The sequence below is a fragment of the Pleurodeles waltl genome, chromosome 7 (genome assembly GCF_031143425.1).
Source record: "Pleurodeles waltl isolate 20211129_DDA chromosome 7, aPleWal1.hap1.20221129, whole genome shotgun sequence".
In the NCBI taxonomy this organism is placed as follows: Eukaryota; Metazoa; Chordata; class Amphibia; order Caudata; family Salamandridae; genus Pleurodeles; species Pleurodeles waltl.
This window is the reverse complement of record NC_090446.1, coordinates 126,858,317-126,879,936: the sequence shown is the minus strand read 5'-3', so window position 1 is coordinate 126,879,936 and position 21,620 is coordinate 126,858,317. Positions and strand designations below refer to the sequence as shown.

The window sequence follows — 21,620 nt, the reverse complement described above, 5'->3', positions numbered from 1 at the left end:
CAAAATAGACCCCGCGGGAGTGTGGCCGGTTTGGCGGCCGCCAGGCGGTTTCAACTTGCCGGGCGGTGGTTGTCGCCCACCAAGGTTGAAATGAGGGCCATTGTTTATTATACCCCAGCATACTGGAAGCACTTTGGGTGCAGGCATCCTTGAATGATGTGCAGTCAGGAACTTGAAAGGGAGGAGATGGGATGATTATCTTTTTATGGGGTGGATGTGGAAGTGTGTGAGGAAGGAGAAAAAGAGTAGCAAAATCATAGACATCCACTACTCAGGGGCCAACCAAACATTAAAAATGGGTCTTCAGTCGATGGGTGTATGTGTTTGAAGTTTGAGTATCAATTAGAAAATTTCATCTGGCTTTAGAATTCAGAGGCTAAATTGCGTTCTAACGCAGAGAACCAATGATGGTAGTAAATAACTTAATAGAACAAGGGTAAGTGTTTTGTTAGTAGCAGCCCCTGCCTTCCAGAAGATCACCTCATCTGCTTTGGGAATTGCCATATACACAATGCAGAGTAACTGTTAGTCTGCAGTACTTTTGGGACTCATGTTACCTGTGTACCTTACTAACTTAAGAACATTTTAAAACGTGGCAGACCCTAATGCAGGTACCTTAGAGGTAGCAAAGAGTCGAGGGTCAAGGTAAGCAAACATCCTCTACCATGTGGCCTAGCCCACCCTAGTCTATTCCTACGGTGACTGACTTCAATTTAAAAAAATAAAATAAAAATATAGCCTTCTTCATTGCGGACTACAGCCCTAGAAATACACGAATACATCTATGATGAGCTCTTCTGGGATCTCATTTTCCATTGCTCACACTTCCAAACTATGTTTGATCTGAACATTACCAAGCATTTAAAACATGGAGAACTTTCTGTCCTAAAAGTTATCCGTCACGTACACAGTAGTCAAAGTAAGTATTCACTGGACATTGCATCTAGCATATCTAGTATGCCTTGTGGGAAACATTCTTTACCACGCGTTGTAGACAACGCAGACTTTTACCACGCAAGCGTAACCACGCTTCCTGGAACGACAAATGCGTTTTTTGGTGCCTTAACCACACGTGCCAAACCATGCATATGCGTGGTTAAGGACCCGAAAAAGGCACAGCGGATCGGGAGATGACGCAGTGAGTTCAATGGGGCTGAGGCAGGGTTGGGGGCAGTTTTTAGGGGTGAGGTGAATTAAGGGCTTGGGGTGGGTGTGGGGGCAGGCTATTTTTTTTTTTTTTTTAGGGGGTGCGGAGGTTTGGGGAAGTTTAGTTTTCTTTTTTTAGGGCTTAGGGTGGAGGCCGGGTACTTTTTTGGGGGTGGGGGAAGGTTTAAGAAAGGGCAGGAGGAGAGGAGGAATGATCGGGAGAGGACTCAGTGAGGTAAGTGGGGTTAGATTTAGTGCTTAGGGTGGGTTGGGGTAGTTTATTTTTTTTAGGAGTGGTGTGGTCAGGGGAATTTTATTTATTTAGGGCTTAGAGTGTGTGGGAGAGTAGGGATAGTTTATTTATTATGGGTGAGGGGAGGTTTGAGGGTTCTGGGTGGGGGGTGCTGGGCTTTTTTTTTTTTAGGGCTTAGAGTGGGTGAGGGGGGCGGGGTAATTTAGTTATCAGGGTTGGGGAAGGTTTTAGGGCTCAGGGTAGCTTAGTTTTTAGGGATTGGGGTAGTTTCGGGCCTCAGGGCAGGCGAGGGGGGGTTGTTTGACAGAACCACGCATGCTGTTTCCACATATGCCTTTACTAGGCATGCTTTCACAACAAAATTTGTTTTAAAGGCATGTGTGGTAAAGCCATGCGTGGAAGGCGCAGTCAGGGCTTCCAACAGCGTTAAGGCTTGCGTTGTTCCGGCATGCCTGATTCTGTCATACAACCTGCACTGGCAGCCTTTGTGCCTGCCCCTCTGGCTTCAGATTTATCAATTTTTCAAAAAGTTTTATTTCTGAAAAAAAAGAAAAGTAAGCACAACCACCCTCAATTACAAACTTTACCTTACCTGTTACCGGAAGCTTTTTGCCCACAGCTATACACTTGGCGAGGTCTGAGGCCCACCTCAGGCGTTCCACTGCGAGCTCTTTGCGGCTGCATGGAAGAAAACAGGCATTTAGGAGCACACGCACTGTGCACCTAAGCTTATTCAGCTCAGGTGCACTAAATCGTAATTATTTTTCTTTGCTTGGAAATCAGCTCATCACACCTTCAATCACACCCCGACACACAATTTGCACTCCACCCCTGAAGTTCCCAATATTTGAAAGGCTCCATAGTAAGCATGCGGAGACTAATCCAGCATGCACGTCTGTCACTTGGAAAAGAAGGGACTTCCTTTTACACAGTTCCATTCATACCTTTAGATGCAGCATTGTTCATGTATCAATGATACAACGACATCCCCAAGTGAAACACCTACCAGGTTTATTAAGATTATTTTAAACTGCAGATTTAGAAAAAACAAACCAACACATGTGTTGTCTCAATTGACCCCTTTCCCACCATTCAACAGAAGGAGCGAGAAAGTGAGGAGTTCAAGCATCATCATTAGGTTTGAAGGTGGTCGGGACAAAAACAATATTGAAGCAAGCCTTGGGCCTGAACTCTGCCAATGTGTCTCCTAAACCCAGCAAGTCCATCTTTATTCTGCAGAGTCCAGAATGTCAACAACTGATTAGGTTCAGAGAGAACATTTCCAAGATGGGAAGAAAACCTTTCATCTTCAATAAAAGAAACAAAAAATAATGATCAGCTTAGTAAGTAACTCAAGCTTGCTTGTTTGGACTAAAGTGAGTTCAACCCTTAAATAGTTTCCACCATGATCCTACACTAGAATGAGGCTACTGAGAAAGTTAAATTGGTAGAGCTAGCTTTGATGAAGCCTATACCAACCACAGTACAGCAACCTCATGCAGATCGACAGCAATGAACCAAAGGGAAGAACCTCAAATGAATTATTTATCAATCAAACCATTATTCAAATACATTGATAGTATTCATCAGTTATTAGCCACACCACTTAATTTCAAGTAACAATGTACCAACAGCATAAAAAAAAAAAAAAAAAACATATTACCCACTCATCAGAATATGAGCACAAGGCACACACAAAAAATTAAAATCAGGACAAAGCAACTTACACGTCAGGCAACAGGCATGGGATGAGCTCCACTGTGAATCTGGCGGAGTCTTGGAACACCTGCACAGGAATAGTAGTCATAGAGACTTGGTGGAGCTGAAAATCCACCTTTTCGAACATCTTCCGATCAAACTCTGGTTCGTCATCCATGAAAACAGTGAAGCCGTGAGCTACCCATGTATAGGTGGTTGGGTCCAACTCCAGCTTCCCATCCTTTCCAGACACACTGAGCATTTGGAGCTTGTGGCAAAGGTTTTCCTCGTTGGCAACATCAGGAGGAGAGATCCTCTCCAAGTTTTCAAGTCGAATGCAGAGGTAGCAGTGCGCAAAGTCCATCTTGATGCAACGTTCTCGCAAGAAGTCTCTGGACAGACGGAAGGACCCAAGCAGGGGCTGGCATTTCTGAGTCCATTTCAATGGGAGGTCATGTAGGACAATACTGCAATTCTCCTCCACTGCACTGGTTGCAGACTCCATAGAGCACAGAGGCTGCCAAACTTTCTGGTACTCCAAAGGATCTCTATATTCAGATTTTGGTGCAAGTGTGGCATATTCCGTAAAGCACTCAATTGTTTTTTCAGAGTGTTCTACGCAGACATCATAACCAGGTGCTACATTCCACAGCTGAACAGAGGGAGACAAGAAGCCCCGGAAGATGCCGGAGGTCAGTTGCACAGTTGCTGTGCTCCCAGCACGCAGCTCCAGAGACACCTCCAAATAGTGCGAGCAACGACTCCTTTCTACTTTTCCTACTGAGGTTGACTTCAGGCGCCCATGGTTGAGGAGAGGGATAATCTCCTCAAACTGCTCATTTCGGACTGCTTTCAATATTTCGCCCCAAATAGGTGCACTGAAGGATATGAGGTTGTTATTGTGAACCAAATTTGAACGCACATTTTTTTTCTCAGAATACACAGAATAGACCCTTCTTTTCCATGACAGCCTGGTGTAGCCCTCCGTTGGAACAAACACCGGTTGTTCTGTGAGTTGGAGGCAGCTGTAGTTCAACTTGATACAGTCTGGCAAGGTGTCACTGTTCAGGGGAAACAAAATTCCAAAACATTTTGACTCAACAGTCATCACAAAGGCCAGCTTTTGTTGAACTTGAACCTGAAGATGTGTGGCAAATTGCAACGAGTATGCCCGCTTCTCGTAGGCTTGCGCCTTGCCATTCTTTCTGCTAAAGTCGTGGCATAAAAACTCTATTTCCCCTGGCAAATACTCAGGTTTCGTCTTGTAGAGAGCACTATGAAGGTGCCTCTGCACAACAATATCGATGTATCGTCTGATAGGAGACGAGGCCCAAGTGTAGCTATCAATCTGCAGTGAATAGTGGCCTGCTTTGGACTGCTTTGTAGAGTTGGAGCGGCTAAAGTATGACCTACCCATGAGCTTCCTGAACTCAAGGCAAACATGAGCCAATCTGGGATGCAGGTCATCAGTCGCCAGGAGGTCAATTATTTGGTAGAAATCCTGTCTTCTGGCAGCATCCTGGAGGAGCTCCCACAAAGGAGTAAGCATAACAAAGTCACTACTAGCAGCTGAAAGTTGTTCAGTGGGGTGACCATTCAGATGGTGCGACAGGTGGATTGACAGTGGTATCAGATGACTGTGTTTATTCTTTAATTGTAGTGCACGCTGCAGTTCTGGGGCACTTTGACATCGCAGGGGCATTATATTTTGTGTCTGATTCTTGCTGCTTAGGAACTCTGCCACAAAGTTGTTGAACATGATCATCAGCTCTGCAATCATTTGATGTGCCCTTCTGTTCCCAGGAGAACAGTCTTCATCCAACTGATCATAGTAACAGTCATCCTGTAGACGGCATTTTCGATGCACTGTAGTAAAGCGATACAGAACATGAAGACTGTCTTCAACTGTGTTGAACCAGAGTCGCCCTGAAGGATGACCTTTTAGGATATATTCCGCCTCGTCGTAGGACATCTGCCGATCAGAATTGATCACAGATAAGGAGAAAGTTCCCTTTACTACTATGTCAGTGTCCTTCTCCATCACAACAAACAAGGAGATAACTCTGCGATCATGGTCAGGCAGAAGGCTGAACAAGTCCTGGCTCAGCTCAGGAGGAAACATATGTAGCGGGTCCCTGCCTGGGGCATAATAGGTTGCCCCACGTCGCTTGGCCTCTTTATCCAATGCACTATCCTTCAGGACAACAGCAGCTACGTCTGCAATGTGTACACCAATCTCATAATGGCTATCAAGGTCTCGTACAGTGATTGCGTCATCCAAGTCTTTGGCACCCTCTGGGTCTATGGTGAAAGTCATATAGTTGCGGCAGTCCTTCAGAACTCCCAATGAAGGGCTAGACCGCCCAGATTTAATATGGGCAACTTCCTTCTTTATATCCACTGGATATTTGGAGCTTCTATCCAGTTCATATTCTACAGCAAGTATTTTCAAACCCTGCTCTGTGGTTACCGCCAAAGGTAAAATATTTGTTATAATTCCCAATGGATAGTAAAAGCCTTCTCGCCAGCAGATAACCTGGACAACAAACAGTCTGGTCCTTTTGATCTCCTCCGTGAGCTTCTCTGAACGCAGGGTCTTGATCTGCTGGTTTTTGAAGGAGCGGATAGGGATGGCATTTGGGTTTTCCTTAAATCCTGGGGCAAAGATTTTAGTTACAGATTGGTTTATGGGAACCATCACACGAGTGTCATGTGGATCCATGGTACACACATAGGTCTGCTGACTCTCTCCTTTCTTGAGCACACCAATTACTTTCCCACGGAGGCCATGGGAGGTGTTCTCTGCACAGCGGGAAGACAGGATCTGCACCACAACCTCATCCCCACTGAAGGCCATACCACAATTTACCCGTCCTTGGATCACAATATGCAGAGGAGGAGAGTCATCCAAGCTGAGTGCATAGGCTTTTTCAAATCCTTCCTTGACAAGCTCACACCTTTTATATAATTTGGGCTGCATTGTCAAATAGTTACTTAAAGTAGAAGATGGGAAATTTGTGTAATGTGCGTTACCAGCCTTGGACTGCTGTTTACCAGACTCCACATTGAGAAAGCCTTCCTGGGTCACAGTTACCAGAGCATCCTTGCTGCTGTCCAGAAGTTCCTGCAAGATAGGGTCATCAGAATTGACATCAAAGTCAGAAGACCAGGAATCTGTGTCGCTGCTCCAGTCTTCATCCTCCACTTCCTCGGGCCTTTTCCTCCATAACTCTAGATCTGCAATAGCCTGCTTGATCTGCTCAACAGTGAAGTTCTCAGGGTATGCACTGTTCTTATCTACGCACTCTTGAATGTAGTGCTTCCAGATCTTGCTGCACTTGCCAAACGAGCACAGGGCCACAGCATCTCCAACAACAATAACTTGGGACTGAGCTCTGGTCATAGCTGTGTTCAGGACCCTGGCTTCATTGAAGAAGTCAAGACTGGGGGATGATGAAGTGAAGTTTATGATGCTGTCCCTTGTGTGAACAGTGCTTATGAGGATGACTCTGAACTCCCTTCCTGGGGGAAAAAAAACAAAAACAAAAACAAAAAAAACAACACATAAATTACCCTGAAGTGTGTAGGAGGTATACACAATTGTAAAGAAAAAAAACCTTAGATCTACAAGGCCTATCTAGGGCATTTTCATCTTTAATTGCCTTCTGTATATTGTAAATATGTATCAGGGGCTTCAATAGCTTTCTCAGCTTTTTGACCCTCTTTGTAGAGTTGCAAGATTTTTTTTCCAGGCTCGCCTTGGGAGGTGGTTCCCAATTGGTCATCGTTTTTTTTAAAGAAACACATCAGGAAGGGGTCAGGAAGAACCACAAGCTATCCGCAATGGCTTGCTAAACCTACTGCTCTTCAGACACTTTGAAAACGAAGCTTAGTGCACAAACCTTCACCTGTAGCCGATACTATGGGAATCAGTAACGAAGCACTGTAAAGAAGGATCCACCCGAGCATAATCCCCTTCATAACACACAAAGAACTCAAACCCTACTCGGCCACTTGCTCCGGACAGTCAATTTATTAGCCTAAGTAGAAACATTTGTTGCATTAAACAATCAGCAATACAACTACCATTCTTCCACTGCACAGAGCAATACTTGCTCGTCCCCTGATCGAAATCAATGACTTCGGTGTTACACATAAAACAATCCACATATCTTCTAGAGCACCCATTTTCCCCAGCATTTTGAAACTGTGCATTCAGATTTGCTCTACATGGCTCAATCAATATTTAGTTATTGCGCTCTGATTTCTATGTTGTCAGTTTTATTCATGTATTTTGTTTTTTTATAGCGCTGCTGTGACTATAAGTGGTTAGTGCACCTTACATACATGCAATTCAATATGTGGAGATATTTATTGGGCAAGGTCAAAACAGGCATGATTATTAAACATGGGCAAACGGTAAAACAGAGGGAAAAAATAAAATAATCAAATGAAATCAAAATAAATGTATTTTCATAGTTTCCTGAAAAGAGGTCAGATTGTGTCTTGTTTAGGGATTGAAAGAAGCGCCTAACACTGGAGAACACAGGGGAGATACATGGTTCTGGGGCCACGAGACACTCCTCTGCAAATGGCCTCCAGAACATGACAAATATTCAGGGATAATCTTCATAATCTTTTTGTCCTAGGCTTCTCTACTTTATTTACTCCCTATGGCTATCCACATACAGTAAAGTTGGGTCCAATGCTCAGGTTAGGCTGTGCGAGGACATTACATTGCTTCAAATGAAGAGATTTAGACTGGGCATACCTCTGGAGGATGGAGTGCAGATCAGAATGGCCTACCTGCAAGGAGGTCGATATCAACGAGGCAGTAATCAAAAAGAGCCATTTAAAGAATTAGTCACCATATCCAGTACCCTGAACACCAAACTGAAGAGACAAGGAGCCTTGAGCAACAGAACAACAAGAGACAGCTTGCAGCTGAAGAGAGACGATTGGAGAAAAGCCTCTGGCTTGCTTGCCTTTTCGTTCAACAATACCATCGTCTTCAGGGCAGGGCAGAAATGTTTCAGTTCATATTTAAGAACTTCCACTTTTAATAAATATATTATTGAAGCATGATGTGGGAGCACACCGTCATTTACAGACAGCAGACTTCCATTGAAATGGCAACAAACTTTCCCTCTGACATGCAGTTTTACTGATGAAACTATATAGAGAACAAAAGATAATGTGTGGAAATCGGGTTTCTGCAAATACTTAACATTTGTACATCACAAAGTTTAACATTCCGATTTGTTTTGATCCTATTAAATCTTTGTTTCCATCTCTTTTCAGAATATAGAAAAAAAAAAAAAAAAAAACACACACCCTTTCCTAGCTACCGAAATATATTTTTGAAATGTTTGTACAATTTACTTATAGTCTATTTGTGTGTGCCCAGCACGACTGCGAGGTTAAAATAAGCAGCAATCTGTAAGAAGACATAATCTGACCTCCGTCACTGAACTCATTGCAAATGCGACAAGATTAAAAGGCATATATAGAGATATACATTCATGTTTATTCACTTTCTCATTCACTTTCTGAATGAGCAGAACACCTGTTCTTTGCCAGCTCGGGCTCTCTCCAGACCAGGCCAGTAGGCTAAAAAAAAACAGTTTGCCCTGATAAAATGTGACTCACCACAGCAAGTGGTCGAGTTGATTTCTAGAGGCCTGGGTTCACTGCTAGGGACATGCACTTGTTGCATATGGACGAATGGCAAGCATAAAAGAGAATGTAAGACAGTCCAAATAGAGATGAACAAGGCAGAAGAAACGACAGGCAAGAAAACGGAGTGATTTATGAAGAGAAAGCTAACAGATTTGGAGACAGCAGATTGTTCAACGCTGACCTTGTATGTTTTCATAGCTTTCTACAGTCACTTCCCCTAAGCGCACTTTCCGCAGCTCCTGCCGAATGGCTTTGACCTGAGAGAAATTAGACAAATAAATGGTCAGAGAAAAGAAAGCACTTTGAATTCAAACAAGGCTACTGATTAATGATGTTAGAGAAGCAGAGCAAAGGTATCAAGTGGATACTTAAAGGCGACAGTAAAAACATGTATGTTCTCAAATAATAGATGGCACCAGACGGTATCCCATATTCTGGCAACCTAAGGCATAGCATTCCCCACCTCCACACCACAAGGCTGCCCTTTCCCTTACCTGCAGTCCATGAGACAGAACACAAATCCTGGTGCGGCTTATTGGACCCCATTCAACTGGCCAGGTCTGTACCACCTCCAGCACCTTCTCCCGCACTTGCAGTACCTCTGCAGGATTCATCCAGGATGTGCAGCTGCTGTCCCGCTCACATGTGCCATGCGTGTGACAAAACATAAGCGGGTAACCGGCAGGGTGAGGTGGAATTGCCCCACAAGCCTCGATTGCATTGCCGGTGCCAACATAGAAGTGTTTGGATACAAACTGAATAATGGCCTCCGTGCAGCGGTAGTTCTGATTGAAGATGATACGGCTCTTGCGAGCCACCTCATGGCGCTCCTGCTGGTAGTAGTGGAAGAGTCGGTTCAGTAAGGTGTACTCCACCAGCTGTCCATCACCCAAGCAGAAGAGCTTGGGAGTCACCTGCATGTGATCTCCAGCCAAAACAATTCGGGTCTGGCGGTCGGCATGCGCCAGTGGGATGAGGGCTTCGCACTCCAGCATCTGTGCTGCCTCATCAATCAGGATGTGAGTGAAGTAGCCCTGTGGTACCTTCAGGTTTCGTGATGTGGCTGTTGTGGTGATAACAACGCGGTACCGGTTCAGCAAACTCATTGGTGGGTTCATAAAGCTTTTCTGATCTTCTGTTAGGCAGCAGTACATCAGGGTGACCTCATCAGTCGAGCTGATCGAACGTTTGCTGTATTTCACCCTCAGAGGCACCGCTTCGGGGTGTCCATCCATTACGTAGGGATGGAAGTGCTCCCGAACATAGAGATCTGCAGCACTGGACAAGGCAAGACAGCAGGTTAAGAATGAACACTAGAATTGCAAGGTCCAGAAGAGATTATTGTTAGAAACCAGGTCTTGTTTGGAAAAGGTGTGCAATAGAAGACAAGACAGTGGCGGGACCATCACAGTAATACAGCAGAGGTTGGTGACAGAGGAGTGCCAGAAGGAGAAAAACAGCAAGGTGAAAGGAAGAGAGGTGAGGTGGGCACAGAAAGAGGAACAGAGGATAAGATTCTTTACTTCCTGCTCCAGCTGAGCTCCTTTACATACTACATATCCCAGTTACTCCATGTATTGATTTAGCCCATATAAATATATTTTTTTTTAAAACAGACTTTAGAATTTCAGCTAATTGCTTAATCAGACCCGTGACTCATAACATCAACCTGCTTCAAGAAACTACAATCTCTACGACTGCACCATCTAACAACATAATCCATTCCATTAGGTAGTAAAGAAATACTCAACAATCAAAAGCAACCAACAAAGCAACCAACAAATCAGAAGAAACCAACATCATATGGTCACAAGCTAAAAACAATGAGGTAAGAACTATGAGGATCTTGCCACTCTTCCACTCCAATGAAAAATCTGTTGCCTCATGAATGAACAGCTACTTCCAACATGAATAATTGAGGTATGAGCCTTCACTGAATTCAGTCATTTACCTTCCACCTTTAAAGTTTTGACATTTTGGTTTGCCCACTCCCATTATTTCCCTTTCCTTATAATTTGGAAACATGGGGCCAAAGCCACCTTTTACTATTTTAGTTTTTGCTTCAACCTAGGATATTGCTTCTGGTGCTTTGTTATTGTAGTTTCTTTTTACTTATTGGAATATTTAGAATTCAAATAATTTTACTTTTCCAGTACTCACCCTCATCGTCCCAAGCTGATATCGCTCAGAGGAGTGGAATGACAGCTTGTCTCTAATTGGCCCCAACATTCTTTCTTTTGTTTTAATCTATGTAGTCTATGAGCAGCTACCTCCACCCAGTTGTTTGTCAAAAGCCCACCACCAACAAGTCTTCATGGCCACCTCTCAGGTCTGTGTGACTAAAAATGGATTGTCACATAAGAGCAGTCAGGTTGGGATATTCACAGCAAATCTGACAATTTTACTTTGGATTCGCCTACAAAGGTTTTGCACTTTGGTTCATTATTTCGTCTGGCTCCAGCAACCCACTTGGGGCAAAATGAAAAAATTGCAGGACCACCACACCCAGCATGCACTGTTACTCACTTGAGAGGCCCACTGGGGCGGACTGGTATTCAAAGAGACTAATCAGGTGCCTGTAATTAGACAAGCTGAAGCCATGCCGGTCTTTTCAGTAAGAAAGAAATGCCTAGAACACTTCCAGCACTGGCTGCACCTACGAGGGTGAAACACTTTTATATTTTTCTCTGCTGAAGAAAGGATTGACCTTGAAACACGTGTCCAGAGATGATTTTATAACTTAAGGCCTGGAATAATGAAACTGCTTAAAGAATTCACTGTGAGTTGCTGGCTTTGCTTTTTCTTCCCGTTTCATATTACCGTTGGGAGTGCGCTTTCACATGAGGACAACTTCGTTTTTGAGATATAGATATATATATATATATATACACATATACATACACACACACACACACAGACTGACATTTTACTGACCTACTCAGAAGGGTTCTGCTCTTCACTTTTAACTCCTGCTCTCACTAGAGCTTGGAAGAATGTCACTCAGTGCTATCCTGAATGCATGGATCTTCTACCAGGACATGAATAACAAGCCTACTTACAAATCGTTCCAGGCTTAATCACTCTTTGCTTGACTCAATAGCTCCCACATGTGCCATTCTGTCCTCTCCTTGTAATACAGAGAATTTATCTACAGCTAAATGTCACTGCAAAAGGTTTGAAATGGCACAGTGATTGGATCACAGCTCTAGTCCTACAGTCTCCTACACAGACGCAGCAAAATATGACAAAATTATTACTGAGGAAAATTGTACAGCTTAAATTAGTTAACTCCTCTTCGAAGAATTCTAAAAGATGTTAAAGAACTGGCTGATTGCTCTCTAGTGCTTGGGCGATTCAACCCTAATTCTTGCTACCTTGTTCTAAGTCAAGAATTCCAAACATCAGCTGTACTGCCTCTTGCCAGGTTATCCCACTTAGCTCTCCAATGTCACATCTCTATATTTTATACCTTTATCGGAGGATACATCAACTGCTTCTTTTCCTCCCCTCTCCTATGCCTTTTCTCTCAAATTTCACACCTGCCTCATGTAACTGTCACTTCCCTGGCTCTCTCCACCAACTCATGCTCACAACTGGATCCTTCTCCAGTCTGCATGGTGGTAGACATTAAAAGTTGCCTTTTACATCACTGTAACCACTCTTTATTACTAGTTTCTCTAGAATGGAATGCAGACTGTTGACCCAACGACACTTAGCAACTACCATCTCCTAATCCTTACTACCAATCCTTTCTAAAATTCTAGCGAAAGAAATCAATATCCAAAGATCACCATTGATTTTTTTAAATAATCTACTTGACCACGCACCATCTGGCTTTCACCCACTACATGTGGTAGAAACTGTTCTATTAGCAGTTGCGGAGAGTCTTAGATCATGGTCCAAGGGAGAAGAGTCATACTGTTCCTCTTCCGTCCAAGTCCACCTTTCAACACAGTCTCTTTGCTTTTACTGAAAGACCAAAGTAGTCCACCTACAACCTTTTCATTCTCTTCGCAAACATCTTACACAGTCCCACCATCTTAAGCCTTTGTATAATTTCAGTAGCTTCAGTACTCCTAGTTTCTTGCCAATGCTTTATGCTAATGACATCAAAGTCATTATGTCCTTTAAAGATAGGGGACTCCAGCTCAGTTCTATACAGTCACCCTTTGAATGAATTCCAACTCACTCAAAGTCAGTGAATAAACAGGTTATAATTTTTGGGGGCCTTTCCTCCTTGTAGTCCTCCAAAAAGATGGCTTTCGAAATAAGGACTATGCTCATATTGGATCATTCAGTCTTTCTCAGATCAAATCAATGAGGTATCCACTTTAGTTTCTTTTTTCTTAAAATATACTGCAAACAAATGTCTTCACTCCTCCTGGGTGTCATAAACCTGCGTTTATAGCAGTCTTTACTTGTCATCTTCGACTTTCTAGTCTTCAAACTATTCAAAAAGCAGAAGCATGTCAAATTCTTGGCCTAATCTTTTTGGTGTTCAATAGCTTCCAGTGGCTAAACAATCCATAGTTAAGGCCCTACGAATTGGCCACCACACCCATCATAGCAATGTCCCTTTTTATCTTCAACTGTGCACCTACTGTTGTTATTAGACAAGGGCTCTGCAACTATCTTGCAATTTTTTGCATGATCAAGAAAAATAAATAAATAAATAAAGAGAAGGTCTGTGGTGAAAATAGCTGCTAAACACCAAACTTTCTTCCAGCAATCCTTAGGTCACTCACAAAACATGCTGTCTGTTGTAAAGAAGGCCTAGTTACTTCCCCCATCCTGCTTTAGCATCCTTAGCTCTGGCTGATACAATTCAGTACCAAGACATGCAGTACAGGATACCAGAGTGTTTCTTTTCATTCATGACACAGCACCATCCTACAACTGAAAGACATGAACAGCCAGCTCTGTAAAGCATACACAGACTTGAAAAAACAGCATTTCTCTAGTGTAATCAGACAAAAAAAGCAGAAACATCATTAAAGAAAGGAAAAACTCAAATACACTCACAGAACGATCATGCAGTAAAAAAGGAAATAAATCAGTTTTCCAAGACGTAACACCTTAATGGCTTCCAGCTCACCCCAATCACAAGCCCTCTGCAAACAACGCTGTGTAATTTAAACAAGACAATAGCGTTTTATAGGATTCCATAAAACTACAGCACCTTTGACCTTGAACACGAGGCCAAAATATGAACTCCATCCCTCAACCCCCTCCACTATTCTTTCTTGGACAAGTGTCATCATGACCATCAAAACAAGCCCTAAATGTTTGCAGGACATTACCTCAAACCGGACACAGCACCCAGGCAAACTCCTCGATGAAGGCAGCTGTGATGCCCCCGAAATAGTACCTACACACTATGGATCTTTACTCGCCAACCATTGGTCCAGTAGTAAAACAAAACTAACACATTACCAACTATAGACAGATCACTATACAGTCCTTTTAAGGCCAACTTTCTCTCCAGTCTACTAAAATCCGGCTTCAGTCCCAGAAAAGTTATGCCCTCTCTAAATAAATTGTGCAGCGCCCCCCATAACAATGTAGGGAGATAAATGCCTCCTTGTGCTGCCAGTTTGCACAACACAGAAGTATCTAGTGTTGAAGAATTCTTTCATGCCACCAACCCTCTGTGTAAGCAATTCTCATGAACTGTTTTAATGTTTGAGTCAGCCCCAGCAGGTCACTTGCTTTTTAAACTATCCCCTGACCTCTATACTACTCAAAGTCTCTCATTAGCTCACTAGAAACCTTGTTCCTATGAATTAAAAACTGACTTTCCTTCAAAGCATAGCTAGCTAAAAGCTTTAAAGAAATTACATTCTCTTGACATCACACGGATTCTGTTCCTCCTCTCTGTACCCCACCATCTGGCATTTTGCAACAGCTAGTCCCTTTAATTCCAAGAGAAGGAAATTCATTCGTTTTTGGGCAAACATTACCTCTAGACTATCTAATCAACACACTTGCAGCTTTAATTTCTACAGAATGGAGCAATTTGGGTTGGTAGAGGTCGTTTATAGATGAGCATTGACAGCAAGCACTCTGCTCTGCCCCTCTACAAACCACAATCAATTCCACTCTCTTTCAGGAAGCAAATCAAGGAATTCGTCTCCCTTTCATTCTGTGCACAGCACGCACAGATTGGTTTAGCTCAGCTGGTATCTAGGCATGGAAGATGCTGTCCACGTTCACTCGGACAGAGTATTACATCGGTTTGTTGTAGCTCATTACTGACCCACATTCTTCTCTTGTGAACATGTACTTTGTTATCCTGCCTTGAACGCAGTGATAGGCTAGGTGGTTTCTCTTTGAAACTATCTCATTATCATCTCACACACGTCACATTACCAGCATACAACCGTGAGCCGTATACCAGTTATCGCACTACACATCTGCCAAATTGAAGTATGCTGGAGCGTTTTCAGCATATGGTTGGTTTAGGTGTCAAAATCTCTTTAGAAGAGTAATAACTGACCGTTCACTAACCATGCATCGACATAAAAGGGCTGCGTTGTTCTGACCCTGCAGCATTCATGCAGATCGCTGACAATGTGAATGTGTAGTTTCAACCAATGCGAGTGTCCATGCTGAGCTATGCAAACAAAAACTTCATGCAAATTAACCGGCAGGTTACCTATTTGTGTGGGTACAGATCAGCACTCGTTTTCCACGTTCTCTTAGGACCTCCATGGCTGCATTAGCCAGCGTGAACGTTTTTCCAGTACCAAAGGGCCCGTAAATGACGAGTGGGGGTACAGGTCGTGTCCCTGCAGCATCTCCAGCTATCAAGGCGATGGCATGCTTCTGCTTCATGTTCCCAGACCTTGAGGTCTCCATGCAGACAGGTAGAGAGCAGGAAACCACATCAGGAAGGATTAACTTCTCATCCAGCAAAAGATCCACAGCCTGATGCCATGAGCAGAACTGCTGCCGGTCTATCTGGAACTGCAGCTCCACAGTGCAAGGCGTGCTGTCCTTCAGCCCCAGCTCCTGGCAGCACCGTGGTGGTATCTGCAACCACAGGCTGCGATCGGCGGTGGCTTCATGTCGCAAAAGGACTTCATAGACCCGCTGGTTCATGGATGGGGATAGGGCCAACAGAGCTGTGTGCACAGACCTCTTCAGCAGGTATCCCTCAGCAGTGTCAGGCATCAGGCTGTACGGTACCGGCACTTCAGCAAAGCGCTCCTCATTAGCAGAGTACTTGGTTTCAAATTGGGTTGCCATCATCTTGGTTGGAATGATGCAGGTCACCAGGCTCAGGCTAAAAGGAGAGAGGATTATAACACTTAGGTCAACGATTCAGGATAATGAATCAACCCAAGGGAGACCGCACATGTTATTCAAGCAGGACACCAGACTCAGCCTAAAACGCAGGCAAGGAGATCGCGGCGCACGAGTGAACAATGCAGAACATGGGTCACAGGGTTCAGACAGATCAGTAAACAACAATGCTTAAAACTTACCATAGATCTCCGTGCTCCTTCGATGCACTACAAGTGCTGAAATCTAGCCACAATACTACAGCAACAGGAGGGTTAGAGACCAGTACTAAACAAAACTAGAATACTAGAAGTGCCATAGTTCTGCAGGTCAAGACAAGGGTACACTGACTGAGGAGCACAAAACTAGGAAGCACTCCAGCACTTTGTCTGCAACTAGGTTATTGGACTTCAGCAGGTAAGCAGTGCTAGATTTCAAAGAGCAAAGAGGCTTGATGCTGTTAATGGGGTCCAGGAGGTACACAGATGTAACTGAATGTGAGGTTTGCGTGAAGGAGAGTCGCAGGGAGTGATACAGGTCAAGAGTTAGGTGCACTGGTATGAATGTATGCAACAGTATAGTGAAGTAGGACTACGACCGAGCGGGAACAGGTCTGTAACTGTGGAGAATAGCAGAGTTATGCACAATGCCAGGGAACACAGACAAATAGGGTACTCAGGTCTAAGATTAACAGACATCTACTCCTTAGAGGGAACACACCAACAAATATTTTACTAAAATTGAGAGGCTCTAAAATGTCATATGAACCTAGGCGGATGGATAGTCTATTCCATTTACCTGGAGACCAGACCTTCTTCTGAAACCTCTTCAGCAAAGAGCAGCTCATGCATCCTCTTTCGGTAGTTCTTCAGGGTGACTGGCACCTCAGTTACTCTGACACCACGATGATAATCCAGGGACAGCACCGGTGGCTTGTACCTGGCAAGAAGATCAACTTCATCCAATGTCCTATCAACACACGGAATTATTATGCGGTTGCCACTATGCCACCTCTCTCCAGTCCCAGTGGGAGTTTTTGCTATGGGGGTGCATTCGCTGGCGCCCAAGTCTTGAATCCCAACCTTCAAGAAAATCTTCTGAAGTAAGACAGGACGAGTGCCAAAGTCCAGTGCTAACCATTGTTCATGGGTGCCAAACAGGGAACATTCCACTTGCACAGTCACGCAGCAACTTTCAAAAGATGCAGAATCATAGAAGCAGTCACCGCTAGCGTAGGTACAGCGCTGGCTGAGCTTTCTGCCTGCCAGTGTGAAGACAACCCCAGGGTCTCTTTTCAACAAGGCCACATGCTTCAACCGTTGCTGTAAATACAAGGGAGAAAGGACAGAGTATAATAAAGAAGATATAACAGTGTTGACAAAGAAAATTATTACTTTTTGGACTACCTGTACCGCACTGCCAATCAAATAATAATTTAGCCCTAATTCATGAAATAACAAATTGGGCCAAGAATGCCATACTGAGATCACAAGCAAAACTGCACCCAGAGAGACATGAACCATATGGGTGATGGAGCCTCGGGTGTAGCAATGGTGAGCATAGTACTCTCCCAGACTGATCTATAATCAGAAGTAAAAACCAACAGAACATGGTGAGGCGGGCTTGATGAAATGAGATCTGATAAGGCAAACAAAAACAAAATCAGAACATGCAAGCCTGAGCCACTGTAGAGTAAGGCAACATGCAACCCTTTTGCATGAGACAAAACACTGTCTCAGCAGCAAATAAGAGGAAGTTGTAATGATACTATTATTACCATAGAATTTGCTACAGAATGCACATTGTAACTGTGTTCATCACAGCAGCAGCTAATCATAAAGTGCACCTCTTCTTCACTGAATCCACTGAAGCTTGTACTAACCAATTCAAACCAATGCAATCACATCTATCTGAAACATGCACAAGACTTCAGGTAAGGCCATATGTACTGAATCTTTGCTTCTACATAATGAATTTGGAGCCCAAGAAAGCAAGGCCTACAGGAGTAGATCAGCACCTACTGAGGAACGAACTTTGAAGGTCCAACTATGCTTCAGTTTCTTCTCCCTGGAGGTGATGGTCAGTGGTTGGTTGCACGTGACCTTGGCATAATCCAGCTTCTCTATCATCTGAGGATAAAAAATAATAATATTAATAATAATAATAATTATTATTATTGACAGGTTGAAACTGAGCCCCAATCGAAGGGTTCCTATCACACTTTGCTGCACCCCAATCCTATCTCTTAGTTAAAGGCTTTCAGCGGTTACTAAATAATACTTTGACATCTTAAATACATATACCAAAGCCAGATGTCAGCAGGCCAATGTAAAACTTGCGGCTAAGGGCAAATTGTATACTACCAACAAACCACTTTCAACTTGATTAAGAAATTCAGATGGCAGCTTGCAAACAAACAGGACTGTACAGATATTCTGATCCTATTTTATCAGTCTATCTCAAAGTAGCGATGAGGAGTTCTTTAAAACAACTGAATCGTGGGGAAATACAAAAGATCGATAGGGCACCTGAGGATCTATTTCAATGAACAATCCTGCCTACCAAAGACTCAAGTAGACAGGAGCATCTCAAGAGTGAGAACACAGGAGAAATACAACAGGATTATCAGGTACTTGAAAAGCATTTGCTTCGTGGAAGGTGCTGGTGTTGAGCTTGTCCTTGACTGATTCTATCTTAGCAAGTTGTTAAAATACTTGGGTTTTTGGAGTAGACAATTATTAGGGAAACAGAGGGGAGAGAAGGAGGTACGCGATAAATACCAGAGTTTGGGCTGGGAACACTGGTCTCAAAGTTAGAGATATTGAGGGGGGTGTGCAATTCTTAATCTTCAGGCACACTTTATATGAAATAAGAGTCGGTTTGGTGGACGATATTGAACAATTTCCTTGCAATTTTGTTACTCTGGTCAATTTGAGGCACTTTTTTTTTTAGGCCGCATTGATGCTGACTATCCGTGGTTTGGGGATGAGTGCGTGTGCATTGGAGTAGCCTCACTAATGTACACAAGTCTCATTCAGTTTGTACAGCAGCCATTTTTGAGAGTTTAACGTCTTGTTATAGCAGGTGACTGACATTTTGTTTTTCTTTCAAAAGAAGGCACGCAAGTGACAATTTACTGTAGGGCTTGGTTAGGGACTTGGGATTCTGTGGGCCTAGGTTTTCTAAAGCTTTCGTGGAAGTGTTGTTTGAAAAGACTACAGACAGATTCATGTTGGATGGAGTAATGATCTTTGGCTGTTGTGGCATGAAACCTGTTCAATGTCAGAGAAGTGGACTGGCTATGACCGGAAAATAGCCATTTGTGAGCCCATGTAGAATGAAAACAAATTCTTGTTTCCATGTCTTGTCATTGCACCCGGCTCAACAAAACAAACAAGCTAAACTATCTGGTGATGTGATGGGACATCAATGCCCTTTCTGTTTTGAATCAAATGGAAAGCATTTTGTAAGCTCTGGTCTTAAGTATGATAAACTAGGTAGAATTATCCCACACATTAAACAAGTCAAACATGTTTTCTCAATCCTCCTCTAAGCTAAGCACACCACAAAGTCACACAGCCACCTTCTTACAACCTATGCAACTAATTCAAATACTCCAGAGGACACTCCATGTCAGTTCCTACAACTGCAGGCTCGAGATTGAACTCACAATAAGGAGCTCATTGCTGCATGCCCGGTATTCTTGAATCAATCGATCTGGGTATGAGAGAAGCCCATCCTTCTCGGCAAACCTCTTGTTCATTCTGGTCAACTTGGCCCTCTGTATCCACTCCTGTAGTTCTTCAGGGGAATGGGCACTGGTGCACGCTTTCCCATACACGCAGGTCTCAGGGCTGCAAAGCAAGATTACACAAGGAGGAAAGTTTCAATAGGGCAGCTTTGCAGTGCAAAGCATCAAAGTGTTTTTCTTACCTTACAAATTAAATACTAGGAGGACTGTATTGTGGGTTCTGAAAATAGTACCTGCCACATTCATAGAACACTTCCTGGAACACATGACCTCCTAGCTCCCGCGTTCCAAGAATGATTGACTTTACGTTGGTGAGTTCAATCTCCAATGGGCGAGGCCTAATGACAGTGCTTACTTTATCTTTTTCCTCGAGAAATGTTCTTACTCAGCACTTTGGGATCTGCACCAGTGCATCTCTGGAAAGGTGCCTCCCTGGACTGAATTGTTGCGAAAGACACTTTTAAGAAATCTTTTATACTTGGTTAAGATCTCTCTTTTCCACGTCTACTATTGTGGGGCAATCGAAGTGCCAGAAAACTGCTCAGAAATGTAAGACATTGTCACGTGACCTAGCCTCTACATTTTTTAGGTATCTCCCTTTGTTACAGCGGGAGTATGATGTGGATGAGACCACACACCTTCAAAGTCGTTCTCGACGAGATTTTGAAAGATGAGGGAAAAAAAAAAAAAAAAATCTAATTCAAGAGGTCTGCCTCTTGGTACACCAACAATATGAATGATGAGAAAAACCTATTCTAACTGAACAATCCTGGCGTCATAATCCATCAAACGTTAACCTGGGACCCCTACATGCTGCTAGAACGACATTAAAAATACACTCAAAAGGATATTAGAGATTGTTCATTCATTCATCTTTTGCCCCTCTTGCCATTTTAGAACCGGAAATAAAGTGTTAACATATCAGTCAATCAATTATTTCACACCATTTTAAAAGCTTTAGAAGTCTCTCTCACCCAATCTCTCTGAATCCACCATTCAGGTAATTTACAGAGAATCTCTAAACCACTAGTTTAAACTTAAAGATACGCACTGAACGCAGCTTATGAATCTTTGTGTATCCAAAATCCTTTAATTGTGTGATTGCTTTAATACCAGCCCACTTCATTAAGGACATTCCTTGTGGACTGAAACCATACTGAGTGAAACAGATCAATCTGTCCTATAGCTTGCTGCTCAACTGGTTAAAGCTGGGCTAAATCACTCCTCTGGGAAAAAATAAAAATAAAAATAACACCCACACACAATTCCACAAGCTAAACGTAGGGGTGGATGGGGGCAGAAGGGGAACTCTATACCTTGCACTCTGTTTCCAGCCTACTATTTTTTGCTGAAATCCTGGAAAGTTGCCTGAATAATCAAATTAATCAGCTTATTCAAAAGACTAAGTTCCACAAGGATTTCCAATCTGGTTAGAGGGCTCGATGTAGTACTAAACCAACCCTCTTCCAAATTACTAAAGACGCACTGCACATTCACGACAAAGGGGAATCCTGCTCCTTCTTACGGGACCTCTCTGTGGCATCTGACATAGTCAATCAAAACCGCCTCACTAAAGGAATAAATAAAAAGGTATTTAATAAAAAAATTCTCTACTGGTTTAAGTCGTATTTAATCATTCCTGCCAAGTGACCAGATTGATAGAGGCAAGGGACTAGAAAGAGTTGCTAAAGTGTCCCACAAGAGTCTGTGTTAGATCCCGCACTCCTGAATCTCTAGGCGGAACTCCCTGGGGAATTCAAGACAGTATAGAATCTCATACCATCAATACATGGGTGACCTCAGCTCTTC

The 21,620-nt window shown here is 43.2% G+C and overlaps 1 protein-coding gene across 6 annotated transcripts in view; it reads right to left on the bottom strand.

Moving 5' to 3' along the window:
- HELZ2 (helicase with zinc finger 2) overlaps nucleotides 1-21,620 on the bottom strand; it is a 93,268-nt gene that overhangs the window by 59,394 nt on the left and 12,254 nt on the right. For 5 of the 6 annotated variants that reach the window (XM_069243289.1, XM_069243287.1, XM_069243288.1 and 2 more), the window contains 8 exons: nucleotides 19,731-19,914; nucleotides 18,082-18,189; nucleotides 16,859-17,382; nucleotides 15,432-16,061; nucleotides 9,271-10,054; nucleotides 8,958-9,033; nucleotides 3,127-6,619; nucleotides 1,992-2,077 (listed from right to left, as the gene is read on the bottom strand). In XM_069243289.1, the coding sequence (XP_069099390.1) occupies nucleotides 1,992-2,077; nucleotides 3,127-6,619; nucleotides 8,958-9,033; nucleotides 9,271-10,054; nucleotides 15,432-16,061; nucleotides 16,859-17,382; nucleotides 18,082-18,189; nucleotides 19,731-19,914 (5,885 nt within the window). The remainder of the gene's footprint in view (nucleotides 1-1,991; nucleotides 2,078-3,126; nucleotides 6,620-8,957; nucleotides 9,034-9,270; nucleotides 10,055-15,431; nucleotides 16,062-16,858; nucleotides 17,383-18,081; nucleotides 18,190-19,730; nucleotides 19,915-21,620) is intronic. The other variant, XM_069243292.1, reaches the window with a different exon arrangement.